The sequence below is a fragment of the Strix aluco genome, chromosome 4 (genome assembly GCF_031877795.1).
Source record: "Strix aluco isolate bStrAlu1 chromosome 4, bStrAlu1.hap1, whole genome shotgun sequence".
Taxonomy (NCBI): domain Eukaryota; kingdom Metazoa; phylum Chordata; class Aves; order Strigiformes; family Strigidae; genus Strix; species Strix aluco.
The window spans coordinates 85,554,526-85,568,101 of NC_133934.1; the positions used below are offsets into that span (position 1 = coordinate 85,554,526).

General features: G+C 42.9%; 1 protein-coding gene across 4 annotated transcripts in view; it reads right to left on the bottom strand.

Annotated features, from left to right (window-relative positions):
* Positions 1–58: 58 nt before the first annotated feature.
* Positions 59–13,576, bottom strand: part of PRKG2 (protein kinase cGMP-dependent 2) — a 44,523-nt gene continuing 31,005 nt past the window's right edge. For 3 of the 4 annotated variants that reach the window (XM_074823930.1, XM_074823931.1, XM_074823932.1), the window contains 2 exons: positions 11,748–11,814; positions 10,781–10,889 (listed from right to left, as the gene is read on the bottom strand). In XM_074823930.1, coding sequence (XP_074680031.1) covers positions 10,794–10,889; positions 11,748–11,814 — 163 coding nt within the window. In that variant the 3' untranslated portion in view covers positions 10,781–10,793. Of the gene's footprint in view, positions 3,085–6,588; positions 6,711–7,809; positions 7,992–10,780; positions 10,890–11,747; positions 11,815–13,576 lie in introns of those variants that run through there. The other variant, XR_012623237.1, reaches the window with a different exon arrangement.

Sequence of the window (13,576 nt, forward strand, 5' to 3'; positions counted from 1 at the left end):
TGCCACGGTTAGCGGTGTGTCCCTAACGATGTTTCTGATCTCACAGCCTCTTGCCTGGTGTGGGAGAGAAAGGATCCCGACCTGACCTGTCTCCCTTCAGTGGGATGGGCACGGGTATAAGCAGTTTAAGGGGAAATAAAGGGGAATTTCCCCCCCAATTAAGGGGAAATAAATTCTGACATGATTTAAAATACAGCTTTTTGCATCAAAGAGCCTAATTCACCAACGAAGCTGGGGAAGGGCCTGGAGAATAAATCCTGTGAGGAGCGATTGAAGGAGCTGGGACTGTTTAGTGTGAGGACGAGAAGGCTGAGGGGAGACCTCATCACTCTCTACAGCTCCCTGGAAGGACATTGTAGAGAGGTGCTGGTCTCTTCTCACAGGTGATTAGTGACAGAACAAGGGGTAATGGCTTTAAACTGCAACAGGGGAGGTTCAGACTGGACATTAGGAAAAAATGTTTCCCAGAAAGAGTGGTCAGACAGTGGAATAGGCTGCCCAGGGAGGGGGTAGAGTCACCATCCCTGGATGTGTTTAAGGGTCGTTTAGATGAGATGTTGGGGGATGTGGTGTAGGGGAGAACTTTGTAGAATAGGGCTGATGGTTGGACTCGATGATCCCAAGGGTCTTTTCCAACCTGAATGATTCTGTGACAGAGGAGACTTTAAACATCACTAAGGTAGACAGCCAGGCCAGTCATGATCCAGCATTTACATATTTTTTTTGAACAGTATCACTAGCATTGATACAGCTTCTATCAAACCCCGCCACTCACTGCTGAGACCACCCCAGAACAGTAAATGATGAGTTGTGGTCTCTCGCCACAAACGCATCCCTCGTTTCTCTGGTAACATGCATTGTAACAGTGCCAGTGATACTGCCACAGAAAGAGTCAAGTTCACCTCAGGGCTCCACTCCATATCCTACTGTCCCAGCCAGGGAGTAAGGGAGACCAGGGGGTGGAACTGGGGGCAGCCCCAGCCCAGGACTTCAGGCACCTAGGTGGGGACACAAATCAGCAGGTCATGGCTGAGACCTGCTGCTGTTATCCCTCTTTGAACCATGAGCTATGATGACAAATATACGTTGCTTTGTTCTGAAATAAGCAGTGCCCTCACCGAAAGAGGAGAAGGTACAATCCCAGCAGAGTGATATTTGCTCTTTTAAGCATATCTGATTAAATATACTTATTGTTCTAAACCTTTGGTTGAAATCTCATCTCTGCGGTCTTTCTCATTACATTTATACTCCCACTTGACAGTGGGTGGCAGCAGTCCTATAAACACACTATTTACTAATCCTTTTCCTCCTCCTCCAGTATTTTCAAGTTCAAGTGCCAAAGCAATAAATTGGAAGTGGTTATCAGTTTGACACTTTTATAAATATTTACACAAAGTCTTTAACCAGTTAGCTGTTCTCCTGTTCTCTCCTGTTGATGGCAGAAAAGTGCATTTCCATAAAACTCTTAGATTAAATGTTCCTCAGAGTGATGAGGGGAAGTGAAAAGGCTTTTTCTAGTTTCTGAGTTTTTCCTTGCACCTGACTGACTGGCCAGCCCTGCAATGGAAACAGTACATCCACAGTATGTCCCTTTTGAGGTGGTTTGTTTCCCAATCCTCCGCTCTGACTGTTGTGCTTCTTGGCTGCATATTTTAGTCTCCCACAGGCTTCCCCTCATCCTTAATGTGGCTGCATTGGTTAAATTAATCAATTATGTTGCTGTTACTTCTTTAGCGCATTATACCAATACCACTAGCAGCCCCTTCAGGAGACAGCTTTTTGTCTGCAATGAGCAAAACTTAGCTAAGAATCCACCCATTCCTCCTGCATCTACAGCAAGAGGCCTTGAAGGAAATCTTCTGATTTCATTTGCAGTTTAACCATATATTTTGCAATGTAACTGTCTATTTTCAGGAGAGAAACTGTTTCTTTTCTGAAACACAACTCCCAAAACGCATCTGTGAAACCTTTCTGTCCTCACTTTTCCCCTGGAGGGCTTCTGGGCTCTTCTGCAGCACATGGGAAAAGCCTTTCCCAGATCTACCGGGTAACCCAGAAGACAAATTTTTGGGACCCTGCAAGATACAGTGTTGTGTAATGAGACCAAGAACTGGTAGGATATGTTGAAACTCGTCCTTGTTTCTAATTCAAGAAAAGAGAAGGTATGACAGCTGCAGTCTTGCAATGGACAGCCAACAAGAAAAAACTAGGACATGATTAATCCAAAGAAGTGTCTTAACTGTTAAATGCAAGTCTCTCCTTCCATGGCTCAGTCCTCCGAGGGGATAGGGTGAGAGCTCCAGTCAGAAGCACCAGATTTCAAGACTAGGCTGGATTATTAGTCGTTTGTTGTTTGGACTGGGGGTTTTGGCCTTTCATTTTGATGAACGTTCACATGATATTCTATTCAGGCAAATTTGTTTTCCGTTAATCTTGCTAAATTATCTTAAAACATAATTGTTCATTCTGAGTCACTCAAAAAAGTAACCTTTGATGCCCATGACAAAGCTGAAAGAAACTCCAGACCCCAAATCCATTACAAGTGAAGTAAAGATGTACATCATTCACAGTATATCTAGTTACGTTCCAGCACTGTTCTTCCTCACTGACTTAACCACTCTAATTTATTTCTATATATTCGAGTAAAAGGATGTTTAGCCTGTGATTTCCGTGACAGCTGTGTCACTGTTGTGGGATGTTTCTGGCATGACACTAGCAGCCCTTGTCTTGCTTAGGCCAGGCCTCACAGTGAGCTCTGCTTCAATAAACATCCTAAGACAGAGCCTTTTCCGGTTCTTTGCCTGTGGGTACCACAACAGTGAGTGGTTTTTCTAGTCCTCAGGACTCTAAAAAGAAACCTAGGAAGGTCATATGATATTACAGCCAAACAGTGACAATTCTGGCAAGTGTACTGTTGAACTATGGCCAAGTCTGTGCATCAGTTTCTGCACATGACTATTCTTTTTTACTGCCAGTTAGTGAAACTGCTGAATAACCAGATCTCCAGCGTAAATAAAGTATATCTACTTATCTTCAGTGCTTCCTGTAGAGGTGTGCTGATCAGCAACTTCGGAGGCTTTGGATCTGGAGAAAAGATACAAGCTGGAATAAATAAAAGAGATTGTAAAGACAAAAGCCTCAAACACAGGACTATCAGTTTGCTTCTGAAAGCACTTTTAATCATAGTGTCACTAAAGGAATGTGCCTTGAAAAATGAGTTGTTTAAAAAAACTCGACTTTAATTGGAGGGTGCCTCTAATGATGTTATAGTAAAGATATACAGTCAGAAATTACTTTAAACTCTTTTATTGACCGAATTTCAAGTAATTTTAGGTATTACACCTGCTCCTAGGCCAATTCTTGTGGTTTAAGAACTATGTTCTCTTCCTTTACAAAATGCCTTTCTTTCCTTTGCTGTGGTACGAAATGTCCATGCAAACAGGGGAAACCAAGTACTGCCCAGGGAAATCAGTTAGTCACAGCCTGTGAAAACCAGTCCAGGCCAAATTCTAGCCTCTTTGAGCTCTAACAACATTAAGGGTCTTTTGTAATGATAGCTTTAAAAACATTCAGGCAGGAGATGGTGAGAACGTGGGGGGTTTGTTTTTTGGCTGTATACCTCTATAAATAAAATGCAAACAGCATCATCCTGATAGTTTTTAGGCAGAGAGAACTTGAAAACCATTAAGCTATTATTTGGGCAGGCTGAGCCCAAATCTGTAAGCCCTCTCTAAGGCAAATGGGCAGGAAAAATGTCAGACACTATGCAAATCAGATGGACTTAAAAACTGAAGACAAAAGCTGTGCTTTTCTCCTGGCTGAAAAGACAGATAGTTGCAGACAACAAAGAGCTTTTCACTGGTGTGCCTTGGTAACGAAAAGGAGCCTGTCTCTCTGGTGGGGAGCTGTGTGGGCTCCTGTCTTGACCTCAAGGACAGTCACAAGGAGTGATGTGCACAGGCTGACTGTACTGTAGGGGTCGCCCGTGAACCCATCGGTTCACTGCTGGGCCTGGTGTCATTAGGACACGGGGGGATGCCACCTGCTAAGCCGGAGCCAGGCTCAGATTTTCAGTAGACACCAGACCCTTCAAGTGAAAACAGATGCAGCAGTTCCCAATAGTTGTCTTCTGTAACAGTTGCATAAATAAATCCATAGTTTATAAAACTCAGTATGACAATGGCTACTGTTAAAAAACACACAAGCTCAAACAATAAACCTAACTGAATCTAATCTTTAATTTGAAGAGCTTGTTGTAAAATAGGTTCTACAGAGCTTGACAAGGCAACCTCAGCTTTGTGACAATACGTCCCATTTCTTTGTTGACAGTGGGCTGGCTGGTGATGAGTAACAGTCTATCACCAAAATATTTTCCTTTACAGTATTTTGGATGCTCTTGAGGTGCACACCTCTTAGCCTCAGTAGAAAAGTGGGAGCTGCTCAGTAGTCCTTGAGGGCTGGATTTCTCTCCACGCTGCCTTCTGTTAGGATTACAGCATGTTCCTGTCTTAGAATAGCACTAGACCACATTTTCCTCAACACAGTGCAGAGGAGAAAATACTTTGCAGCTTTCTAACTCCCCATGGGAGGGCTGGGGGGGTCATCACACTGCAAATGAGACTGCTGCCTCGGTGTCCTGGTTTCGGCTGGGACAGAGTTAATTTTCTTTCTAGTAGCTGGTACAGTGCTGTATTTTGGATTTAGTATAAGAATAATCTCGATAACACACTGATGTTTTAGCTGTTGCTAAGTCGTGCTTATCCAAGTCAAGGATTTTTCAGTTTCCAATGCTCTGCAAGTGAGCAGGTGAACAGGAAGCTGGGAGGAAGCATGGCCAGTATGGCTGACCTGAACTAGCCAAAGGGATATTCTATACCATAGGACGTCATGCCCAGTATATAAACAGCAGAGTTGGCCGGGAGGTGCTGATCATTGCTCAGGGACTGGCTGGGCACTGGTCAGCAGGTGGTGAGCAATTGCAATGTGCATCACTTGTTTTTCTTGGGGTTTATTTCTCTTTGTTATCTTCCTTTTCCTTACTATTACTATTATTATATTTTATTTTAGTTATTAAACTGTTCTTATCTCAACTCACGAGTTTTACTTTTTTTCCTTTCCAACTCTCCTCCCCACCCCAGCAGGGGGAAAGGTGTGAGCAAACGGCTGCGTGGTGTTTAGTTGCCAGCTGGGGTTAAACCACAACACTGACAGAAGGGCAGTTAGACCGCCAGCAAAATATCTGCTTCTGGTGCCCAAATACAATGTCCCTTTTGAGTGATGGGTGAGGCACAAGCTGAAGGAACTAGGACACTGGTCCCTCTCACTTCGTCCCCAGCAGGGTGATATGCCACAAAGGACGTAGTTCAGGATGAGGTCCCGCATGTTTCTGTTGCTCTTCCTCTCAGTCAGGGAAGCTGATCAGAAACACCTCTAACGTCAGCTCTTGGCAGCCAGGCACTGCAGCGGTGTAACTGTACAATGTTGCTGGGTGCCCTTTTGAGTCCCATTAGGGTGGGTTTCATCCTTCTTTTTCTGGAATGCTTTTTGCTTAGGAAGACAGCATGGAAGACAATCTATCCAGGGATGGACTTTGCTTCCCTGATGACTAGCCAGACTATTCAGCAGCCATGACTCCTGCTATTAGCTCAATAATTTAATTGGAATATTCATTCTATCTTTTGATGTAGCTGGCCTGCAGCTTGGTATGGGTAATGCCTTTTGGCTCTGCAAGCGTATCAGATGAGATTTAAAATTACATTTGCAACTTCTCACCTGCCACACATCGATGAATTGCTGGCTAGGTGGAGGTCAGCCACAGTATACCCCTGACTGCTGCAGATCAGGAGTTCACCTTATTGCACAACAAGCTCACATTTGGCAGTTATACCAAAGGATGCACCTGAACACTGATGTAAATCTTGCTGCTGTCTTGCTGCTATTCCCAAAATAGACCACCGGGCAATATCTGTGAGGCAAACAACGGATCATGGATTTGCAGGAAAATAGCTACTCACTTTTTCTGTGGCTGGTGTGCAAGCCAACTTGCTTTGAACGTGTAACTCCCCATCTACCATCATCTTGCACACAATGTATAGAAGAATGAGGCCCTCATCTCTTGCCTCTGATTACAAGAGGGTGACAAGAGTGGAGACTCTGACTCCCGAGGGGAAAAGATGCTTCTGACTGCTCGACTGTTCCCTGCTGGCCCAACATACCAACTAAATTTGAGTTGGGTTTCGGAGTAACATCCTGCCCTCTTGCCTGGAGGTGACCAAGGTTCAGAAGCCACAGGGACATAAAGGTTCAAGGAAGACAGGTCACGGCTGTGCATGACTATGGATGTGTTTAATTGCACATCTTCACATCAGCTCTGCACAACCTCCTCCTTGCTTTCCATCTTTGGAAAGAATTATCTGGTTTTACTGATGCTGCATTCTACCTCTTTAGCACTGTCTCCTCTCTCTCCCTGAAACTGTACCACATGCAAAATATGTTAATCATGATATGGTGCAAATCCATTTTCCTTGACCTTTCACCTCAAGAGATCTTACACACTTGACGAGCACAACATCCATGGGAACCACTTACCTGAGTGTGGACATGCAGCCACTTCAGTGGTGAGAAATGAAACTGGGAAACAACATTCTGTAATGGGCATGTTCAGGTCTGTGCACCTGTATATCTCTTGATTTACTCCTGCTTGTTCAGCTCTAGATCAAGAAGAAAAGAAGTCAATCAGAAATGCTCAAAGCCGTGACAGGAGACAAAATAACTGCACTACAACATTCAAGCACAAGAAACTCAAGAGATACAGAGTACCAGTCTTGTGCTGCCTTGAAAAAAAAAAATGGGAAGGGAGGATGAATTTAGGGCAGTGTGCTACGCTACAGTTGAGGAGGTGGCCTTTAATTGTCTCCTCTTTCCCACACTTTCTACATAATCTTGAGCAAGCGAAATTGTCAAATTGTCAAAGGTGTCTAAACCCAAAACAACACACAGCTCTCTAGAGGGACTTCAAAAATCAGCAAGGGGCTGAAATCTCTCAGGACTTCAGCTTCCACTTTGTCAAATAAAGATCCAAATTCTTCTCACCACTACACCGTAAGGTCTCTGGGGACAACAGCAGAGAAAGCTGTGTCTGTTCAGAGATAGCTTGTTGAGTAGTGAGAGGAGAAAGGGATCTCAGATGTTTTTCATTGCAAGTGAGACCTGTTAAATCCTGCCTGAAATCACAAAAACTCTCTAAACCTCAGGACAGCTGTTTCAATGCAAAAATCTAACATCCACCCCACATCTTTTTATGTATGAATTCAAACATTTGGGGCACTGAGGTTATTCCTTCCCCCTTCTATTAACAGATGATGCATCCAGGCATGGGGGTGGCCAACCTCACCCTTCTTAAAGCCTGAAGGGGCAGCTGTGATGGCATGAGGAAAATTCATCACTTGCACTAAAAACTGCATGGAATTATCACACGTCTAATAATTTTCTCTGTCACTCTGCTGCTGCTCCTGCCTATGTGTCTCTCTGAAGTGCTCACCTGCATCTTCGCTCTGATACGGCACCCAGCCCAGGCTAACCGTTCCCTCATCTCTGTCCTCTGTCAGGAAGAATCGTCATCCCTCTCTGCCTCCCGAGGCACGTTGTCTTGAGGTAGAAGTACAGGGAAAAAAGCATAGCTGTAGCTGGGTTTCTCAGGGAGCCACACAATAAAAGCAAAGCTGACAAGACAGAAAGGCAAAACACAGATAAGGACAGAACTCAGACAATTGCTAACAACCTGAATGTAAAAATCTGTTTTTCACTGACCTTAAATTAGAAAGTGCAACAACAAGCATAATCTGATCATCATCATCATCATCAATGTCCATTCAATTCTCCCATGATCTGCTGCACTGTGAAACCACTTGAGCCTGAATCGCTTATTTATCCTCTTGTTTTACAACAGCATAACTGCACTGATGCTGAGTTGAAGCCTGAAGTACATCTGTCTGTCAAAGACAGTTTGGGTCAGTTCAATGTTTAGCCTGTGCCATATCAGCTTCTGTTTCTGGAAAACTTCAGCTGAGTCAACTGCATACATGCTACAAATAAAATGAATCAAATGTACATGGGAACTCTACATGAATACAAAAAGATCTGTGACCTCATTTATTGTAGCTTCTTATGCATTCATTTTCTCAAAATCCACTAGGGAAAACACAGTCTGAGTGGGGGACATGCTGCAAGAAATGACATCAGTGACTCTCTCCAGGGTAGTCTTTTCTGCCTCTGTCTCTTCTGAATCATGTGGACAAGAAGTATAATTCAGGGCTAAGAATCCCAACTGCTGTATGGAATGCAATTATAAAAGATGAATGTCCTGCCCATTGCACTGTAAGCTTACTTTATTTGCAAACACTGCAAGTTAAACAAGCTTTATAAAGAAAACGTATCCTACAGCTGCACAGACTTAATGCTAACTGCACTAATCATACAGCTATTTCTTCACTTAAAAAACATATACATATACTTATTTTTATATATATAAATAAGAAAACTACCTATAAATACAATGGAAAAATACATTCAAAAGCTTTTTATAAAACTTGGCGCAATATTATTTTGACTGTAATAAAAATATTTATGAGAGAAAGACAAACAGACACACAGAGAAACACACATACCTAATACCTAGTGCTTGTCTAAATCCTGAAAAGAAAATCTGGTCTTTGGTATTGTTAAATGGAGTTAATTGCAGAGTTAGTTGCAAGTATCTCCAGACCCACCTTACAGCCTCTGCTCCATCCTCTCTGACTGTGTATGCTTACCACCATTCTGCCCAGGCTTTGCTGGCTGCAAGTTTCCACAATAGTTTACAACCAGGCAGCTGGTTGTAACAAAAACATCTAAACATGGAGTGTCTTCCCCCAAGGGCTCAATCTAACCTTCTTTAATCCAACGGCATTTATTATCCAATCAACATTTCAAACCAATTTCCCAGTTCTAACAATTTAAAGGTTAAGTGGCAAAGCCCAGGCATATATAAACTCATACGGGAACATGCATTGTGCTATATTCTGATTATACAAATAGCTGACAGATAGAACTAATTCCTAGAATCACTTAGGCTAGAAGGGACCTCAGGAAGTCTCTAGTTCAACCTCCTGCTCAAAGCAGGGTCAACACTGAATTCAGATTGGATTGCTCGAGTCTGTCTGGTCTTGAAGAACTGCAAGGAAGGGGACTGCAGAACCTGTCTGGGATCCTGCTTCACCAGGGAAACACTTTTTCCCCTTTTGTCAGGTCAGCACCTCTCCTGTTGCAACTTATGACCCCCTCCCCTTCCTGAGCTGCTCCACAAGGGGCCTTGCTCTGTCTTCTCAATAACCTCCCCGCAGGGACTGGAAGGCTGCTGTGAGGTCCCTGCAAAGCCTTCCCTCCTCCAGGCTGAACAAGCCCAGGTCCCTTAGCCCTTCCTCACAGGGCATGTGCTCCAGCCTCCTGACTATTTTAGCTGTTTGCTGGACTCCCTTGCTCAGGTTGTTTGAGGGTTCTGGTTAGCAATTTGTTCACTTGTACCAAAGTGGGCAAAGACAGAGCTTGAAAAATTGGGCTACAAATCACAATTACAGTTTTATACTGTTTGTGAGAGGAGCTTGGAATTTCTTGGCTTTCTATGTAAGCCGTTAGAGAGAAGGGAAGGCAGTCAAAAGAAAACAGAATATTTAAACTGATTCATGAATAGAGTTCCTTACAAGAAAAAAAAAAAAAAAAAATCAAGTTTTTGCTCTCTTATTCTCCCCTCCTATACGAGTAGAACTCAGAATAATTACATGTTAATTAGACGTCTGATGAAATATGATTTGAAATTATAGTTCACATCTAGTGACATCAACTGGAACATTGAAATGGGTGGGAGTTCTAGCACTGATGTGAACAGATGTAGTATTTCAGCAAAATATCAGTGAAAACAATCTAAAAATATATTTGAAGGAAAAAAATATGATTTTGTACTTACAGAAATTTTCCTGCTTTTTGTCCATCTATTTTATCCTCACGCTACATAAAAGCAAAACATTTTAAGAAATGGACACGGCTCTTTGAAGCAGTAAGGGAAATACATACCACAGTCTACTTCTCCAGGCAACTGCTATTATTTATACACCTTGTTTCCTACTGGATTTTCATTTGACCTGTTACACCCTGTCTCACATATTCAACCTGGTGCAAAACTAAACTGACAGAGAGGCAGCTTCCACAGTGATACCCTTGTAGCTGCAGAATCAGATCAAATCAACCTTTCAAGTAAAAGTCTCTTTTCTACATGCTTCTGGATCAATGCAATTCTGGCCATTATGGGAAAAAGTGAAACACACAGCAGACAAGATAAAATAAATAAATGCCTATAGTGTCAGCTGTTGATAAATGCCACAAATACTCATCCTCTCCGTTAAAAACAAAGACATATGGTAACCTTGTTAATATCAAAATATTAGCTAGGGATATTTCCAATAGCAAAAGCATACATCCGATCCATAGCATCTGAAAATGTTTATAGAGACATTGTGCATCCAAAAACCTTCAGGTTACATCTGCTGACTGAATGCAACGCCCTTGTTATAAGGAGATGCACACAGATTTTGGTGTATTATCCAAACAACTTCTGGTTGTTTGGTTGTCTTCTATCCTTCAGGGAACATTGTGTTTGTCACAAACATTATGTAATTTGATTTTAAAGCAAGAAACAAGAGAGCAGGTTTAGAATTGCTGCCTATAATCCTCTATAAATGTCCTGGAAGAAAAAAAAAAAATCAGAAATCCTTGTCCCAGCCTGAAAGTTCATCGGGAGGGGTTCCCTCTTCTGGTGGATAGCTGTCAAAGTAGCTGTAATCAGTCGGTCCAGACAACTAGGATATTAAAAACACAAACAAACAGTTGTTTCAGAAGGTAACTTTTGAAAATACTCTCCATTGATTATGCATCATTCTTATTGCTCCCAGTGGAGAAATGAAAGAGTAGCATTATATGAAATTGCACTTTGAAAGAAGTCATCCTCGTTCTTTAAAAAATAAACCTCCAGTAAGTAAATTGTACAACAGAACAATGGCATTAGTCTCCTTAAACAAAAACACTCACCAAATTCTATCAAATCCCAGATTTCACCCAAAGCCCTACAAAGCCAGTAAGAAAACTGGGCCACACTGCGTACAATTTTGATTCAAATTTGTTTAAGGCCTAATCTACACTCATGGGGTAGCTACTCAAAGCAGATCTCAGAATTATTTTTTGTTTCAAACTGAGTTCAAAGCGAGTTTCAAGTTCTTTACCCTCAATCTTTTCTCATTTTAGGGCAAAGAGAAATGGGCCACTTAGGAAGCTGATTCAAGGGTGTGCTATAACTCAATAGTTAGAGAATAGAAGAATTTGTACTCTGCAAAGTAATGTGAACAGTGCATCTTAATAATGTGCCCATTACTGAGGAAAATATGTTTTTTCAGTATTTGTTTCTGATCAAACACCATTTATTCTAGTAATGGTGACAATCTAATGCAAAGTACACAGGCAGAATAATATTTACATTATTAAACTGAATATAAGTTATGCATCGCTTGCTGTCTCTTTCATTCAGTTTTCACTAAAAATGGTGAGCTATGATAATTCTAATTAATCTCTGGGAAATTTCGGTCTCACCATCAGTTGTTTCTTTGTAGCCAAGCACCTTTATATTAGTAAAGCAGTTTGATATTGAAAGTCAAAGCCAATACCTCTCTTTTTAAAGGCGATGTTAATTTCCTCACTTTCAGACCATCCCAGTTAAAACCACTCAACCACCTGATTAAAAAGAAATGAGAGACAGACAGAGAGAGACCAAGAGAGAAAGACAGATTGCTTTCTGTCATTATACTATTAACAGCTAAAAAACCCACGTGAACAAGGACTATAAGACATTTTTTCATGACAACTTCTGCCCATGTGACAACACGGTTGTTTGAAGGAGGAAAAGTGAGCGCTGTCATTGCCGCACAAGGGAGTGGTAGCAGGGGAGCTTCAGGACCACCAGATACATTGCAGCTCCTCTGTATACAAGTCCCAAAGTGACAGGCAGGTTAATATATACATAAACACTGCCGTGCAAAGATGTATGCATCCCCTTCAAATTCCACCCTCTTTTAACAGCATGACAAGAAGGAGTGTTGTGGTTTAACCCCAGCTGGCAACTAAGCTCGCTCACTCCCCTTCCTCCTGTGGTGGGATGGAGGAGAGAATCAGAGGACTGTGGTCTCTACTCTGCAGCCAAAGGGATTGAAAAGAACGTGTTAACAATATCAGTAGTGGCGTACCACTTGGCTGCCTTTGACTCCAGTTCATATTGAAGCTCCAGCATGTCCGGCACGGCAGCACTTGGCGGCGGTGTGACTTTATTCAAGCCACGATAGTCTACTGTTGGTCTCCACTCTCCATTAGACTTTTGCACTGGCCCTATGGGGCTGTTAAAGAGTGAGTCAGTGTTGCTGGTCACTCCTCAGCTCTCCAGTCGATGAATCAGCTTACCAATGGGAATCAGGGAGTCTTGCTTGGTGCGATATTGCCGCCAGCGCATGGCTGTGGTAGCAGTCAGCACCCACTGTTCTTTGACCCTCAGCAACCCCCCAAGAGAAGGATTCTCCAAGACACTGGGCAAGGTGGACAGCTGTTTAATTTCCTCTCTCTCCAAGGCAGCTATACCAAAGGCCCACGGGTACCCTTTTGGGTCCTTGAAATATCCTCTCCTGGGGTAGCCTATGTCAAGGATGCACGGGGCCTCTGGACCAGTCACAATGGGGTGCTTTTGCCACTCATTCTCAGTTACGCTCACTTTGGCCTCCAATACAGCTGTCGGGATCCCCCTGTCAATCCAGAAATACAGATGGATTCTGTCTCTTTATAGCTTGATGGCATTAGGGCACACCATGCACTGGTGTCCACCAGAACCTCAGACTCCTGGGGGTCTGATGTGCCAGGCCATCGAATCCACACAGTCCAGTAAACCCAGGTGTCCCCTTCCTCCACCTGGGTAGAGGCAGGGCCCCCCTAGTCCTGGTCATAGTATTCGTTACTCACTTCTTGTAAATACAAATCAGAAGTCCCTTTATTAAGATCAGAAGTAAGATCAGCTCTTCTACTCTGACTGGGAAACTGCCCACTGCTAACTGGAGCAGCAATTTTCCTGGAAGAACCCCCTTTTGTGATCATTTTTACTTGCAACTCATGTACCTGTGCCTTGAGGGTCAAGGTAGATTTTCCATCCCACTTCCTCATGTCCTCTTTGTGGTCATACAGGTAAAACCATAGGGTGTGTACCCACTATATCCTCTCTCTTGAGCAGAGGAACGTTTACTCCTAATAGCTGAGATACTGGTCCATACAAGGGGGTATTAGGGCATATCCTCTTTGAATTCCTGGAACTCACAGGAAAGATTTTCCACCGTCGAGACGCCAGCCCATAGGGAGGAAGAGAGACTTTCTTCGTATTGCCGGAGTTGGCCAGCCAATTCATCCACCATTTGTCTCTCTCCATCTTTCCAGGTCATTACTGCCAACGAGCTGGCATACG